The 17150-nt window shown below is 45.1% G+C and overlaps 2 protein-coding genes across 4 annotated transcripts in view; one reads left to right on the forward strand and one right to left on the reverse strand.

Annotated features, from left to right (window-relative positions):
* Positions 1-17150, reverse strand: part of cntnap2a (contactin associated protein 2a) — a 262480-nt gene that overhangs the window by 16688 nt on the left and 228642 nt on the right. Inside the window, exons 19-25 of one of the 2 annotated variants that reach the window (XM_090189632.1) lie at positions 17042-17150; positions 14091-14120; positions 13348-13436; positions 10878-11025; positions 8605-8835; positions 8353-8486; positions 7987-8080 (exon numbers count right to left, since the gene is read on the reverse strand). The exon at positions 17042-17150 is cut by the window's right edge and continues 110 nt beyond it. In XM_090189632.1, the coding sequence (XP_090045758.1) occupies positions 7987-8080; positions 8353-8486; positions 8605-8835; positions 10878-11025; positions 13348-13436; positions 14091-14120; positions 17042-17150 (835 nt within the window). The remainder of the gene's footprint in view (positions 1-7986; positions 8081-8352; positions 8487-8604; positions 8836-10877; positions 11026-13347; positions 13437-14090; positions 14121-17041) is intronic. The other variant, XM_036935092.2, reaches the window with a different exon arrangement.
* LOC110535414 (E3 ubiquitin-protein ligase TRIM21) overlaps positions 1632-17150 on the forward strand; it is a 23154-nt gene continuing 7635 nt past the window's right edge. The window contains exons 1-2 of one of the 2 annotated variants that reach the window (XM_021620400.3): positions 1632-2213; positions 2600-4463. In XM_021620400.3, the coding sequence (XP_021476075.3) occupies positions 2602-4227 (1626 nt within the window). In that variant the 5' untranslated portion in view covers positions 1632-2213; positions 2600-2601 and the 3' untranslated portion in view covers positions 4228-4463. Of the gene's footprint in view, positions 2214-2599; positions 4464-17150 lie in introns of those variants that run through there. The other variant, XM_036935094.2, reaches the window with a different exon arrangement.

Raw genomic sequence — 17150 nt, forward strand, 5'->3', positions numbered from 1 at the left:
CAATGTTGGTTGGTTGCATTTACTCACAAAATGCAATGCCTTTAATGTATGTCGTTAGCTGTATTACTTTGCTCGTGCGTCATGCAAACGAATTGTAAAATATACAATACTGTAGTTTTGTTATTGTTTCTAGTGTAATATGCTTTGTTATTCTACATAGATGGTTGTACATTATTAGAGTAATGAAAGGAGCCAATTACCATTTGAGTAACAATTAGCTATATGGTTTGGCATCATGCCAGATGCATGGTACTTTAGCGCGTGCTTTGTATTTATGCAACTTCAAATGTTTAATGTACAGCTACAGTATGTCGGTGTGAATTGAATACTAAAGTATATTATTTTCTGTATTTTGCAGTTTCACAACATAAACGTTTTCAATATATTCATTCAAGAAAAGCCACGCCTTGGGAGTTTTATTGAAGACTTAGTTGTTAGCTATCTGTCTAGTTTTGCATGGGAACGCAACTCAAGGGCAGAATAGTGAAAAAACAAATATTTTCCAAGGCTGAAGCGTGACCGTGACAAGAAATAACTACATTGAAAGACCTGCACCGTAGCGTTGTTTGTAGCTGCTTCTATGCGTGCAGAACAAATTCTCTACTTCCTGTTTGCGTAATCTTTCTAAGTACCAGAAAGCTCCACTAGGGGGCAAATAACGCCATTGAACACATTGAAAATCCAATTTAACCATTGAAATAAAATAATCTGTTACCTTCTAACAGGATGGCAGCACAGTGCTTTTTGTGACTCCTCTCTTTGGCTGGAAAAATGGCTGGGTTTTTCTGTTAGTTGGTGGTCACCTAACATTTGTGGTGCTTTCGCTGTAAAGCCTATTTGAAATCGGACACTATGGTGGGATTAACAACAAGATTACCTTTAAAACGGTATAAGATACATGTATGTTTGAGGAATTTTAAATATGAGATTTCTGTTGTTTTGAATTTGGCGCCCTGCACTTTCACTGGCTGTTGTCATATCATCCCGTTAACAGGATTGCAGCCCTAAGAAGTTATTAAGTAGAGCCAGACAGTGTGCCAGGGGTCTACCAAAAATAACCAGCCAGAAAGAGACAAATAAAAATGACCTGTGGGAGGAGCAAAACAGTGAGCAGACACTTTCTTCAGTCGATTCAACTGTTGTCCTTTACAAGCTGCTTTTATCTAAATGTACTGACCGTTGATGCATACAGGAATCAAACCCACAGCCCTGATGAAGTTAAACACACCAAGCTCCACCCTAGCCACATTTCCTAGTCATTACAATAGTCATTAGACAGTCATCCAATACAGACCTGTTTCAGACAACAAGCCAAGCTTGCTCTGAATAATCACATAAATAGCCTACACCTGGATTAGGAAAGAGAGAGAGAAACTGAGTTCCTGTCTGTGTGTCCTGACGAGACTGAACATGAATACCTGGGTTCTGTCATCTGCAGTTGTTTCTAAATATGGATAGTCTTTCTATATCTTGTGTGGTGTTCTAGGCTCATTCAGATTCCGTGTAGGTCAACAGAGCGTCAGCCTGTCTCCACACAACAGATTCAGTCCTAATGACCTGCATGTGTGAATGAGTGAGTGGATGGGCAGTTTGGAGTGCATATAAAAGTCATGTGTCTGTTGTGTTCGAGAGAAGTAACATGCTACTGTTGCTGCTGCTTTGCTGGGGTTGTGTGTGGGGTTCATGGTATTGATATGCATTCCCCCTCTCAAAGGCTTTATGTTTGGAACAGTGAATTAATACAGCATTGTGTATAGGACATGCCAGATCGATTCAGCCTGGGCCTTTATAACTCTAGTGCCTGGTAATTGTTTTACCTTCTATATGATGACTAACATCCACATAATCTGCATCGCTATGGTCTAACTCTCTCTAACATTTGCATTTTCTCTTTCTCTCTCTACTTTCACCTCCTGCATAATCCTTTATTTTGTATTTTTCTGCGTTTCTATCTGGACATTCTGTGATGTTAACTTCTGGATATGTGCCAGTTCTGAGCAGAGAGGGAGGAAAGGAGGGAGGAAAGAAGATAGTGAAGGAAGGAGGGAGTCAGTGAAGGGAGGGGCCTCGTGATGTAATTTTACTGAAGTGAAAGTAAACTAAAGCAGGGAATTGTACATGGAAACAAAGTCTGCTGCTCGTCACAAGGCTAACAACAACACAGCAGCACAGTGTCCAACATTCAACAAGAAAACAGGAAAACTCCCACACAGGTAAGAGAAGTGGACAGGTTTAAACTATTTTCTACCACAGTGGTTTAGTATCAGCTCATACAGTATGACCTAAATACAACTATGCAGCTCATTTGCAATTTTACAGGCATACGAGTGTAAAGTTTAGGAAAAACACAAGTTGGGCAGCTACTGTAGCTGGTTATGTATGTAGCTTGGCTGTCAATCAAAACATAGCTAGACTATCAGTCCCATTTTGAGTGTTTCATTAAAACTGTCAACACCCCCACTATTTTGTGGGTGCAAAAGGGATGTTTTCACATCTTTGATGACAGCTTTGGACCTCTGTCTGTAGTGATGTTTCAGGAAAGCTACTGCTGAGTCCTTCCAGGAAGTCAACTTATGGTGCCTCTGTTTTTGTGTTCCAGACATGGCGTCCCTTAGCAGTCTCTTGTCTGAAGAGCAGATACAGTGCTCTATCTGTCTGGATGTGTTCACTGAGCCAGTCACTACTCCTTGTGGTCACAACTTCTGCAAGGCCTGTATCAGTGGATACTGGAATAAGCCTGGCCTGTGCCAGTGTCCAATGTGTAAGGACATGTTTTACAGAAGACCTGAGCTCAAAATCAACACAACACTCAGAGATGTTGCAGATCATTTTAAGAGGATGAGAGACAGAGATGAGTCCCTTGCTGAGCCTGGAGACTTGGCCTGTGATGTCTGCACTGGGAGAAAGCACAAGGCCCTGAAGTCTTGTCTGGAATGTCTGACCGCTTTCTGTGAAACTCACCTGCAGCCTCACAACAGAGTTGCAGGCCTGAAGAGACACAAGCTGATCAACCCTGTGGAGAACCTGCAAGACAGGATGTGTAAGAAGCATGACAGACTCCTGGAACTGTTCTGTAGGACTGACCAGACGTGGGTGTGTACGTTCTGCACTGAGACAGACCACAAGACTCACCTCACCGTCCCGCTAGAGGAAGAGTGTGGACAGAGGAAGGCTCAACTGGAGAAGATTGAGGCAGAAGTTCAGCAGATGATCGAGGAGCGACTGCAGAAGGTTCAGGAGATCAAACACTCAGTAAAATTCAGAAAAAGAGCAGCAGAGCGAGAGATAGCAGAAAGCATGGAGGTCTTCACTGCTCTGGTGCGCTGCATTGAGAGAAGCCAGGCTGAGTTCATTGAGGTGGTTGAGGAGAAGTTGAAAGCAGCAGAGTGGCAGGCTGAAGGGCTCATTAAAGAGCTGGAGCAGGAAATCACTGAGCTACAGAGGAGATGCTCTGAGTTGGAGCAGCTCTTACACACCAAGGACCACCTCCACCTCCTACAGAGCTCCCCACCCCTCTGTAAGCTTCCTCCCACCAGGAAGTGGCCTCAGAAATATGTCCACAGTCGGCTGTGTCTGGGAAATGTAAGGAGAGTTGTGTATCAACTGGAAGACGCTCTTCACAATGAGATGGAGAAGCTGCCTGACATCAAGCTGAAGAGGATGCAGCAGTATGCAGTGGATGTAACTCTGGACCCTGATACAGCATTTCCATTCCTCATCCTTGGTAAGAAAAATAGGAAACAAGTGAGATGTGGAGACAAGAGTCAAGAGAATCTCACTAATGATCCAAAGAGATTTAAAAATAGTTTCTCTGTCCTGGGTAAGGAGGGTTTCTCCTCTGGGAGATTCTACTATGAGGTGCAGGTGACGGGGAAGACATGGTGGTGGCTAGGAGTGGCCAGTGAATCCATAGACAGGAAGGAGAGTTTAAACCTGAGCTCTGATGGACTCTGGACTGTGTGGCTGAATGGCGAAAATGGGTATGGAGCCAACAATTACTACCCTGTCCGCCTCTCCCTGAGAGAGAAGCCCCAGAAGGTGGGGGTGTTTGTGGATTATGAGAAAGGTCAGGTCTCCTTCTATGATGTGAAAGCCAAGTCTCATATCTACTCCTACTATGGATGCAACTTCACCGAGAAACTCTATCCATATTTCAACCCCTATCTTAGCTGTAGTGGTGAAAACTCAGCCCCACTGGTCATCTCCTCTGTCAATCACAAGCAGTGAAACAAGTTGTCACTAAAATGTCAAATACTCAGCTCAGCAGTTGATTAGTTTGGGGTACTACAGATCAATATTGTTGGCTGTGCATCTCAAACTGTATAAAGTATAATCAATTACCTCCCAAGGACAAAGGTTTTGAAAATGTTCCCTCTGCATTGCAAGTATTGAGAGCAAGGCTGATGGTTCTAAGTGATGTCAGAATGATGGTCAGATCTAAATTAAAGAGAGATACAAGTCTACTTTGACACGCTCTTCTGTGTATCAAACCAAATGTCATTTCATTTGTCACATGCACCGAATACAGCAACTGTAGACTTGACCATAAAATGCTTACCTACAAGCCCTTCCCTACGATGCAGAGTTTAAAAAGTGAAAAATAATTCAAAAGAACATAAGAAAAAAATAAACGAAATAGTAACACAATACTAATAACAAGGCTATATACAAGAAGTACCGGCACCGATTCAATATGCAGGGGTATGTGGTAGTTCAGGTAATTGAGGTAATATGTACATGTAGGTAGGGGTAAAAGTGACTATACAATCATGATAGATAATAAACAGAGTAGCAGCAGCGTACGGTGCATTCGGAAAGTATTCAGACCCCTTCCCCTTTTTCCACATTTGGTTACGTTACAGCCTTATTCTAAAATGGAATACATTCAATCTACACACAATACCCCATAATGACAAAGCGAAAACAGGTTTTTATACATTTTAGCAAATTTATAAAAAATTTAAACAGAAATACCTTATTTACACAAGTATTCAGATCCTTTGCTACGAGACTCGAAATTGAGCTCAGGTGCATCCTGTTTCCATTGATCATCCTTGAGATGTTTCTACAACCTGGTAAATTCAATTGATTGGACATGACTTGGAAAGGCACACAGCTGTCTATATAAGATCCCACAAAGCCTGAAATGTGGCAAAAGGTCGCAAAGTTCAAGGGGGCCGAATACTTTCGCAAGGCACTGTATATTTAAAAAAAACTGTTTTTGCTTTGTCATTATGGGTTATTGTGTGTAGATTGATGAGGGAAGAAAACTATTTAATTCATTTCAGAGTACGGCTGTAACATAACAAAATGTGGAAAAAGTCAAGGGGTCTGAATACTTTCCAGATGTATTGTATGTGAAGAGTGTGAAAGAGTGCCTATGTGTGTGTGTGTGTGTGTGTGTGAGAAAGAGAGCGTATGTAGTGTGTATGTGTGTGTCTGTTGGAGTGTAGTATGTGTGAGTGTGTGTGTGTGTGTGTGTGTTGGAGTGTAGTATGTGTGAGTGTGTGAGTAGGTGTGAGTCAGTGTGTGAGTCAGTGTGTGAGTAGGTTTGAGTCAGTGTGTGAGTCAGTGTGTGAGTCAGTGTGTGAGTCAGTGTGTGAGTAGGTTTGAGTCAGTGTGTGAGTCAGTGTGTGAGTCAGTGTGTGAGTCAGTGTGTGAGTCAGTGTGAGTCAGTGTGTGAGTCAGTGTGTGAGTCAGTGTGAGTCTGTGTGTGAGTCCGTGTGTGAGTCAGTGTGAGTCAGTGTGTGAGTCAGTGTGTGAGTCAGTGTGAGTCAGTGTGTGAGTCAGTGTGTGAGTCAGTGTGAGTCAGTGTGTGAGTCAGTGTGTGAGTCAGTGTGAGTCCGTGTGTGAGTCCGTGTGTGAGTCAGTGTGTGAGTAGGTTTGAGTCAGTGTGTGAGTCAGTGTGTGAGTCAGTGTGTGAGTCAGTTTGAGTCCGTGTGTGAGTCCGTGTGTGAGTCAGTGTGTGAGTAGGTTTGAGTCAGTGTGTGAGTCAGTGTGTGAGTCAGTGTGTGAGTCAGTGTGCATAGAGCAAATGCAAGAACGCCAGTGCAAAAATTAAAAAGGGGGATCGATGCAAACAGCCATTTGATTAACAGTCTTATGACTTGAGGGTAGAAGCTGTTCAGGTCCCAAACTTGGCTCTCCGGTACCGCTTGCTGTGCGGTAGCAGAGAGAACAGGGTATGACTTGGGTGGCTGGAGTCTGACAATTTCGAGGGTCTTCCTCTGACACCACCTGGTATATAACACCTAGAAGGCAAGGAGTTCGATCCCAGTGATACCCTCTGTAGCACCTTGCAGTTGGATGGGGCCTGTCATGCCAAATAGTGTCCCCGGTTGTATCCTAGGACCAACAATACATACATATATATTCAACCACAAGGGTGTACCAATGAGCTATGCGAGACAGAAAACAAACGAGGACTACTGAAATTATGTTATTTAGACAAGGGAAGGGCAGGTTAAAATGAAAACATGACAGCCAGACAATCCAGTCTATGAATCATCTGGATGTAGTGGAAATGAGCTGACTTGGTGATCTGTAAGGTAAATAACTTTAATGTGTCGAGCAGGATACATGTTTTCTTTTCCATTTTAGAAACGTAGCATCGTTTAAGACGTGTATTTCATGTTGTCATGTTAACAAGGTACTAAAAAGTAGTTACAATTCATGTTGTCATTTTATTAGCTAAACAAACGTGTTTTAACAGCCAAACTGTCGTGGAAATCAGCCTTGTTTGCATAGCGATGATGAAAAGAACGTCATTTAGGCTGTATAATGATATCAAAACTATAATCATTAGGTCGTCAAAATCGTCGATATAGTAAAGGACGCTAATAGTTTATCGAATCACATTGTGATGTAGAGGGGGACACTATTTGGCCAGGGGACATTATTTGGCATGACAGGCCCATATTGCATATGAGGTCTAAGTTTCGGTTCAACTTTTGTTGTTGTTGAAACCCGTTTGGAAATAAATCCATATTGTGAAATGCATAATTCTGCATGAATTATCTGTTGGAAAGGTGAACTGGCAGAGCAATGGTGACTTGGCCCTTTGTTGTGTCCTTCAGTCCCTGAACGGCAGCTTTGCATTGCCAGGTGGGGTTGCTGTGGTGTGTGTGTGTGTGTGTGTGTGTGTGCCTACGTCGGTGCATAAATGCTGGGAGTGCTTTGTGTGTATGAGTGTGTGTTACAGGGAAAGCGACATTATCCCCTGTGATATTAGTTGGCTGTACATCGATCAATGGTTCTTGCTGAGAAGTGAACTCAGCTATTCTACCCCACTGATTCCCGCCAGCCCAGGACAGAGCGGGAAAACCAGGAGTCATGGAATACCAAACTAGTGATCGGGATCAAACAAGAAGGACTCTAATACTACGCCAGGGTCGTGTTCAAGAGGGCACAACATTCTGATTGCCGCAGCTAGAAATGTCTTGTATAGAGCTGACATGAATCCCTACAATTCTACAGAGAAGCGTCTGTTCTACATAACATTCCTATCTGGACGTTCTGTAAGGTAGCACCCCACTGAGCATGCTCAGGACTAACACACTACACCAGTAATGCCAGACAACAGATCATATACCGAAGCAAAATATATCTATTGAACATCATGTTACAGAAACCAAAGCAGACAATCATTTTTGAAATCTATAATATGTCTCGCAACATTAGGCTGCATCACATCCAACCGTGATTGGGAGTCCCATAGGGAGGCGCACAATTGGCCCAGCGTCGTCCGGGTTTGGCCGGGCCGTCATTGTAAATAAGAATATTTTCTTAACTAACTTGCCTAGTTAAAAAAAGGTACAAAATATATCTATATTTTTAAATCAGACCTTCTCCTTCATGACTGTCCTGGTGAAATATGAAATACTGTCTTCTAGTTCCCTCTGGTGGGCACACAGCATAACTACAACAAGTCTGCACTCTTCTGCCAAGCAGACCTGTCAAACACACATTTGAGGTGCCTGTACTCACCAAATACTTTCCCCAAGAACAATGTCTTGACCAGGTTGAATTGTGTGTCTGATGCCTCTGGGAGAGAGTAACTGACAGGGGGGTAGTGGTCCAACTAGAGGGGGAGAGTGAGAGAAGGACAGGAAGAGAGAGAAGATCATGCATGATACTAACCATTGGTGGTTTTCTATAGTTAATCATCAGCATCAACTGTGTTCAAACAGGCCTACTCATATCCATGAAGCATCAAGCCATTGTCAATCATTTAAGTCCTGAGACTATTGAAGGCTTTTGTCTCCCTCTTGTGGTTCAAAATGGACATGTCTGAAATCGTCACAGACGATGCTTTGACGGCGGAGAGAAAGGTTGGTTTGTGTGTGTGTGTACCTGTATGGTGATAGTCCTGTTGCTTCTGGACATGTTGATGGTGTGTGGCTGTCCGTTGGCTAGGTTACGCTGGTCTACGTCTATGGTGAACGGCTCCTTGAGTCCGCCTAGGTTATACCGCACCTGGAGAGTTCCTACACGCACACACACACAAATGCAGAGACCTGCATTTGAAACATACCTGAGAAGCGAAGAGCAGCAGAGCCGATGTGTGTCTGTGAGTGTGTGTTATGCGTTGTGCCAGTGTCTCACCATTCTGCCGTAGCACCAGCGCCAGGTAGTCTTGTGTCTTGGAGCTGACGTACAGCAGTATAGCTGGTGTGTTGGACGTGCTGAAGCTAAATGCTACTGCTTCTCCTGTCAGATTCACTTCCTGTGTAGTCGAAGGTTGGGCCACAAACCTTGTGTCCTGATTGGTTGCCGCTGACTCTGACAGGAAGTCGTATCGCACCAGAGTCCCCGCCTCAAAGAAGCCCCCCACATCTGAGAGAGAGGAAGAGACAACACACACACAAAGGTTTAGAAACTCACAGGCACACACACAAACACACACACACACACACACACACACACACACACCTTGTTTAGGAGAGATAACGTGCTGCTTGAGAGGAAGCTTATGGAGATACTGGCTGTCCAGAGAGTGTGTATGTGTGTGTGTGTGTGTGTGTGTGTGTGTGTGTGTGTGTGTGTTTTCGCTTGTGCCTGTGTTGCTTCACTGCCTGGCTTCTGCTCCCCACAAGACTAGTTAAACACGTGTACAAACACACACACACACACACACACACACACACACACACACACACACACACACACACACACACACACACACACACACACACACACACACACAGAGCTATATCTGTAGAGATGCTGGTAAGAACCTCACTCTCTGGTGTAAGTGTGTGTGTGTGTTGTTCATTATGAAGTCAGAGTTGTCTGTCTGTGACCCCAGGGTATGGCAGCAGCAGCAGAATGAGACAGTCAGGATAATAATATTCTACCTCAGGAGTCGGGTGTAAATATGAATATAATGGAAATACGCATCACAATTATGACTGCACTCATACATATGACAGTGGCAGGAGAACAGAGGTAGGAGAAGGCCCTCTGGGGTATCTGAAGGGTATAACACACGTGTTAATAAACACACACACACACACACACACACACACACACACACACTATTTTACATTACATTCAAGACCTCGTTTTCAGTTTTTACACACACACACACACACACACACACACACACACACACACACACACACACACACACACACACACACACACACACACACACACACACACTAATAGGGGGTACACTGGGGAGATACTTTCATGTCAGCCAGCTTCTTTGCATATTCTCACACACTGTTCTACCTCTATCCCCCTCTCTTTCTACCTCTATCCCCCCTCTCTTTCTACCTCTATCCCCCTCTCTTTCTACCTCTATCCCCCTCTCTTTCTACCTCTATCCCCCTTCTCTTTCTACCTCTATCCCCCTCTCTTTCTACCTCTATCCCCCCTCTAGTTCTACCTCTATCCCCCTCTCTTTCTACCTCTATCCCCCTCTCTTTCTACCTCTATCCACCTGTCTTTCTACCTATATCCCCCCTCTCTTTCTACCTCTATCCCCTCTCTTTCTACCTCTATCCCCCTCTCTTTCTACCTCTATCCCCCTCTCTTTCTACCTCTATTCCCTCTCTCTTTCTACCCATATCCCCCTCTCTTTCTACCTCTATCCCCCCTCTCTTTCTACCTCTATCCCCCTCTCTTTCTACCTCTATCCCCCCTCTCTTTCTACCTATATCCCCCCTCTCTTTCTACCTCTATCCCCTCTCTTTCTACCTCTATCCACCTCTCTTTCTACCTCCCTCTATCTCCCTCTCTTTCTACCTCTATCCCCCCTCTGTTTCTACCTCTATCCCCCCTCTCTTCCTACCTCTATCCAACTCTCTTTCTACCTCCCTCTATCTCCCTCTCTTTCTACCTCTATCCCCCCTCTTTTTCTACCTCTATCCCCCCTCTCTTCCTACCTCTATCCCCCTCTCTTTCTACCTCCCTCTATCTCCCTCTCTTTCTACATATATCCCCTCTCTTTCTACCTCTATCCCCCCTCTCTTTCTACCTCTATCCCCCCTCTTTTTCTACCTCTATCCCCCCTCTCTTCCTACCTCTATCCCCCTCTCTTTCTACCTCCCTCTATCTCCCTCTCTTTCTACATATATCCCCTCTCTTTCTACCTCTATCCCCCCTCTCTTTCTACCTCTATCCTCTAACACATATTCCCCTGTCTCGTCACCCCTGCCTTGTGTAGAACACAGGAAAACAAGCTTAAGTTTAGGAAACAAATTAATTCATATGTCACGGATCAACTTTCTGGCTATGACGTCTCACTGCGACTGACAGAAACTAATGCTTACTTCTGAGTAAATGTTGTAGTTCCTCTGCAAACAAGAGTCTGCTGGTTACACCGTCCAACATCCTAGCTGTAATTTCAGGGTTCAGCGATTAGCTCTCACCTTTGGTGCAGAAGGGTCCGTCGTATGCCGTGGCAGTGCAGTCACAGGAGTAGCCATTATATTTCTCCACACACTTTCCTCCGTTCCTGCAGTACATCCCATAACTGGTACAATGACCCTGACAGCCTGGCTTTACACCTGGAGTTACCTACAGAGAGAGGGAGGTAAAGGGAGAGAGGTGGGGAGAGAGAGAGAGGTAGATGGGGGGAGGGGTAAGAGGTAGAGGGAGAGAGGTGGGGAGAGAGAGGTAGATGGGGGGCGGGGGGAGAGAGAGAGAGGTAGATGGGGGGAGAGAGAGAGAGAGAGAGAGATGGGGGAGAGAGAGAGAGATAGAAAGAGGTAGATGGGGGAGAGAGAGAGGTAGATGGGGGGAGAGAGAGGTAGATGGGGAGAGAGGTAGATGGGGGAGAGAGAGAGGGAGGTAGGTGGGGAGAGAGAAAGAGGGAGATGGGGGGAGAGAGAGAGAGAGAGGGAGGTAGGTGGGAAGAGAGAGAGAGGTAGATGGGGGAGAGAGAGGTAGATGGGGGAGAGAGAGAGGGAGAGGGAGGTAGGTGGAGGGCGGGGGAGAGAGAGAGAGAGGTAGATGGGAGGGGGAGAGAGAGCGGTATATGGGGGGGAGAGAGGGAGAGAGATATATAGAGAGAGAGATAGAGAGAGGTAGATGGGGGAGAGAGAGATAGAGAGAGAGAGAGAGAGAGAGGTAGATGGAGGGGAGAGAGAGAGGTAGATGGGGGGAGAGAGATAGAGAGAGAGGTAGATGGGGGAGAGAGGTAGATGGGGGAGAGAGAGGGGGGTAGGTGGGGAGAGAGAGAGAGAGCGGGAGGTAGGTGGGGAGAGAGAGAGAGGTAGATGGGGGAGAGAGAGAGAGAGAGAGGGAGGTATGTGTGGAGAGAGAGAGAGGTAGATGGGGGGAGAGAGAGAGGGAGAGGGAGGTAGGTGGAGGGCGGGGGAGAGAGAGAGAGAGGTAGATGGGAGGGGGAGAGAGAGCGGTATATGGGGGGGAGAGAGAGGGAGAGAGATATAGAGAGAGAGAGATAGAGAGGTAGATGGGGGAGAGAGAGAGATAGAGAGAGAGAGAGAGGTAGATGGAGGGGAGAGAGAGAGGTAGATGGGGGGGAGAGAGATAGAGTGAGAGGTAGATGGGGGGAGAGAGGTAGATGGGGGAGAGAGAGGGGGGTAGGTGGGGAGAGAGAGAGGGGTAGATGGGGGGGAGAGAGAGAGGGAGAGGGAGGTAGGTGGAGGGCGGGGGAGAGAGAGAGAGAGAGAGGTAGATGGGAGGGGGAGAGAGAGAGGTAGATGGGGGGGAGAGAGAGGGAGAGAGATATAGAGAGAGAGAGATAGAGAGAGGTAGATGGGGGAGAGAGAGAGATAGAGAGAGAGAGAGGTAGATGGAGGGGAGAGAGAGAGGTAGATGGGGGGAGAGAGAGATAGAGAGAGAGAGAGAGGTAGATGGAGGGGAGAGAGAGAGGTAGATGGGGGGGAGAGAGATAGAGTGAGAGGTAGATGGGGGGAGAGAGGTAGATGGGGGAGAGAGAGGGGGGTAGGTGGGGAGAGAGAGAGGGGTAGATGGGGGGGAGAGAGAGAGAGAGAGGGAGGTAGGTGGGGAGAGAGAGAGGTAGATGGGGGAGAGAGAGAGAGAGGGAGGTAGGTGTGGAGAGAGAGAGAGGTAGATGGGGGGAGAGAGAGAGGGAGAGGGAGGTAGGTGGAGGGCGGGGGAGAGAGAGAGAGAGAGAGAGGTAGATGGGAGGGGGAGAGAGAGAGGTAGATGGGGGGAGAGAGAGGGAGAGAGATATAGAGAGAGAGAGATAGAGAGAGGTAGATGGGGGAGAGAGAGAGATAGAGAGAGAGAGAGGTAGATGGAGGGGAGAGAGAGAGGTAGATGGGGGGAGAGAGATAGAGAGAGAGGTAGATGGGGGGAGAGAGGTAGATGGGGGAGAGAGAGGGGGGTAGGTGGGGAGAGAGAGAGGGGTAGATGGGGGGGAGAGAGAGAGAGAGAGGGAGGTAGGTGGGGAGAGAGAGAGAGGTAGATGGGGGAGAGAGAGAGAGAGAGGGAGGTAGGTGTGGAGAGAGAGAGAGAGAGAGAGAGAGAGAGAGAGAGAGAGAGGGAGGTAGATAGGTAGGTAGGTAGGTAGGTAGGTAGGTAGGTAGGTAGGTAGGTAGGTAGGTAGGTAGGTGGGGAGAGAGAGAGAGGTAGATGGGGGAGAGAGAGAGAGAGAGGGAGGTAGGTGTGGAGAGAGAGAGAGAGAGAGAGAGAGAGAGAGGGAGGTAGATAGATAGGTAGGTAGGTAGGTAGGTAGGTAGGTAGGTAGGTAGGTAGGTAGGTAGGTAGGTAGGTAGGTAGGTAGGTAGGTGGGGAGAGAGAGGTAGATAGAGAGAGAGAAAGGGAGTTTGACTTTTGGATGCTCTTCATTTGCTTTAGTGAAGAGAACTTAAAAAAAAATGTATATGATGAAATAAAAGATCATGTCACCTTTGCCCTCTCCTCAAGGTCAAGGGTCACGCCATTCATCCTGAGGGAGCGGATACATCCCAGAAACCCCCTCTGACCCCCTGCTGCACCTAAAGAGAAGAGAGAGAGAAGAGAGAACAGAGAGAGAGACGATTATTTTGGGGAATAGGAATAGAGATAATTTCCCTTGAGGTTGAGTTAGGGATATATGACAGTTGATGGTCACAGTGATTTAACAGACCAGAGGAGAGGTGCTCCAGCCCTATCTAACCTAACATTAGCACTTAATTGATCAATTAGTGTGGCTGATTGGCTGGAGATATCACACACCCAGGTCTACATCAGGCTTTGATTAAAAGGTAGAGATTACATCAGGCAGACACTGTGGCCCTCCAGGACTGGAGTTGCTCACACCAGTGCAGTGTGTGTGTGGTGCACTCCTCCTGGCCTCTCTCTGTCTCTATAGGGCAAATTACTCTGTAATGATGTGCTAATGAACTAGCATATTATATTCATTAGGACAGCAATGCCTAGAGGGACACACACACACACCATCCATTAGTCCAGTGTGGGCTGCTAGAATACCTTCCTTCTCTGAGCCAAACTAAGCAAACCAAGGCCAGGAGAGACATTAGCAGGCATGGACACAGTCCAAAATACCCGCCAGTGGCACTGCATGAATGTCAATGGGAAAGGACTACATGGATATGAACTGAAAATCATCATGCATATTTATGTATCTGTTTTTATTAAATGTTACCTACTGTCTTGGCAGGTCAACGAAGCTGGCTTCCCTGGGACAGTTGCATCACACACACACACACACGCACACGCACACGCACATGCACATGCAGTGAGCAAGCCCGTCACACAAACGGCGAGACGAGGAGGACACAGAATGAATAAAAAATAGAAACAAAGAGAACAGGAAAGAAAAAAACATGGAAAATGAAAGAGAAAGTGAGTGAAAACATGCAGAAAATATAGGAAATAATGCAATATCATATACCATTTAAAAATATAACACAATACGCCAAATACCAGAATATAAACACATAAATAATGAAGATAATGTTGGGACCACCTAAGTGAGTATTGGGGTGTGTTCTCCCCTGCACCTCTGTGTATAAACACCAGCTTTAGAATGCAAATCACACCCACTGCGGATCCCATCTGAGCCTGATTCAATTTCCCCCGACCAGGCAAATACCCTCGCTGCTCTGACACATGCAGATGAGCTACAAGAGAGACAGCAGCCTAGCCTATCACACAGTCAGATTTATACCGCTCTCTGATCCAGTACAAACCAATAGGTCCCATGGCTGTATGGAGGTGACGGAAGAACTGATTGTGTTAAGCTGATGATCTGATGGCGATTAGATTGATAGATTGATCCCTGAGGGGTAATTCAAGGAGTTGGTTTCCCTGAAACCTACTGTACATGCAGATCAGATAGTGGGGGAGAAGTCTCCTGTGAGTTTTATCACTCTTTATAAGCCGATATTAAAGTTTCCTATCACATATCAATATGTGCCTGTATGGCTGTATGGTTAACGGTGGCATATAAGGACCGATTTACTTTAATTCAATTCAATTCAATACAACTTTATTAATCCCAATGGCCATTCAGGAAGCTGCAAAGTGATAATGTTCTTCCATCCAAACAGCCAAAAACTGATGAGACGATGGAATTTAAAATGTGTTATTGGTATTCAGAACTATCTGACTTTGGAATGTCTGATTGGAATTTAGAAGTGTTTCTCAGAGAAAAATAAATGTTCAGAGTTAGAGAGAGAAAGAGTAGGAAGGAAAGAGAATTGAATTCAACCTCAGCAGTTTTCCCCTCCATCCTAAATCCAGTTTTATTCGCTGTCGTCAGTGTTAAAGTATTGGCAGGTCCACAGCCACATAAAGTAGGGTAGAGGATAGAGGAGTGAAAAGAAGGGGTAGAGATAAAGCCATCTTTAACTTCTGTTCTCCTAATGACCTTCACAGTCATTGTGTAGAGAAGAGAGGGAGCGGAGGAGCGACTCAAATATCACAATGAAAATGTAGAGCCATTCTGTGTGGCAAAATGAGGACTTCATTCATTGTCTCTCTGTGGCATAATGAGAACTTAATTCATTGTCTCTGTGTGGCAAAATGAGGACTTAATTTATTGTCTCTCTGTGGCATAATGAGGACTTAATTAATTGTCTCTGTGTGGCATAGTGAGGACTTAATTCATTGTCTCTCTGTGGCATAATGAGGACTTAATGCATTGTCTCTGTGTGGCATAATGAGGACTTAATTCATTGTCTCTGTGTGGCATAATGAGGACTTAATTCATTGTCTCTGTGTGGCATAATGAGGACTTAATGCATTGTCTCTCTGTGGCATAATGAGGACTTAATGCATTGTCTCTGTGTGGCATAATGAGGACTTAATTCATTGTCTCTGTGTGGCATAGTGAGGACTTAATTCATTGTCTCTGTGTGGCATAATGAGGACTTAATGCATTGTCTCTCTGTGGCATAATGAGGACTTAATGCATTGTCTCTGTGTGGCATAATGAGGACTTAATTCATTGTCTCTGTGTGGCAAAATGAGGACTTAATTCATTGTCTCTCTGTGGCATAATGATAACTTAATTCATTGTCTCTGTGTGGCATAATGAGGACTTAATTCATTGTCTCTGTGTGGCATAAGGAGGACTCAATTAATTGTCTCTGTGTGGCATAATGAGGACTTAATTCATTGTCTCTGTGTGGCATAATGAGGACTCAATTCATTGTCTCTGTGTGGCATAATGAGGACTCAATTCATTGTCTCTGTGTGGCATAATGATGACTTAATTCATTGTCTCTGTGTGGCATAATGGGGACTTAATTTATTGTCTCTGTGTGGCAAAATGAGGACTTAATTCATTGTCTCTCTGTGGCATAATGAGAACTTAATTCATTGTCTCTGTGTGGCATAATGAGGACTTAATTCATTGTCTCTGTGTGGTATAATGAGGACTAAATTCATTGTCTCTGTGTGGCATAATGAGGACTTAATTCATTGTCTCTGTGTGGCATAATGAGGACTTCATTCATTGTCTCTGTGTGGCATAATGAGGACTTAATTCATTGTCTCTGTGTGGCATAATGAGGACTTAATTCATTGTCTCTGTGTGGCATAATGAGGACTTAATTCATTGTCTCTGTGTGGCATAATGAGGACTTAATTCATTGTCTCTGTGTGGCATAATGAGGACTTAATTCATTGTCTCTGTGTGGCATAATGAGGACTCAATTCATTGTCTCTGTGTGGCATAATGATGACTTAATTCATTGTCTCTGTGTGGCATAATGAGGACTTAATTCATTGTCTCTGTGTGCGGATAAAAAGTCTTAATCCTCTGCAACTGTTAATAATTTACGGTCATGAGGAGTTAGTTTTACATAATTCTTTAACGTTGTGCGCGTGCGTATGTGTGTGTGATGTCTTATCTTCATTATAATCAGTTGTATCTAAGCTTCGGAGAACTTACTTAGGGGAACATAAAGACACTTTATAATGTTATACGGGCACAAACTATATAGCCAACTTATTGAACTTTGCAAAGTTAAAATATAATGACTGATGAATTAAATATAAATGGAGTAGTACAGTATTGTACTATTTTTATGTTGGTGTGTGTGTGTGTGTGTGTGTGTGTGTGTGCGTGTGTGTGTGTATCTCTTTCTCTTACCCACATAAAGCTGACTAAACAGCTCTAGCCGTGTATGTCCCTGTGGAGGGGCGGGACGAGCTTCCCTATAGTTCAGATCCAGCTGTAGCACCGCCTCCTTCACGTTCCG

This window comes from Oncorhynchus mykiss, chromosome 11 (genome assembly GCF_057628025.1).
Source record: "Oncorhynchus mykiss isolate SJ-2025 chromosome 11, ASM5762802v1, whole genome shotgun sequence".
NCBI lineage: Eukaryota > Metazoa > Chordata > Actinopteri > Salmoniformes > Salmonidae > Oncorhynchus > Oncorhynchus mykiss.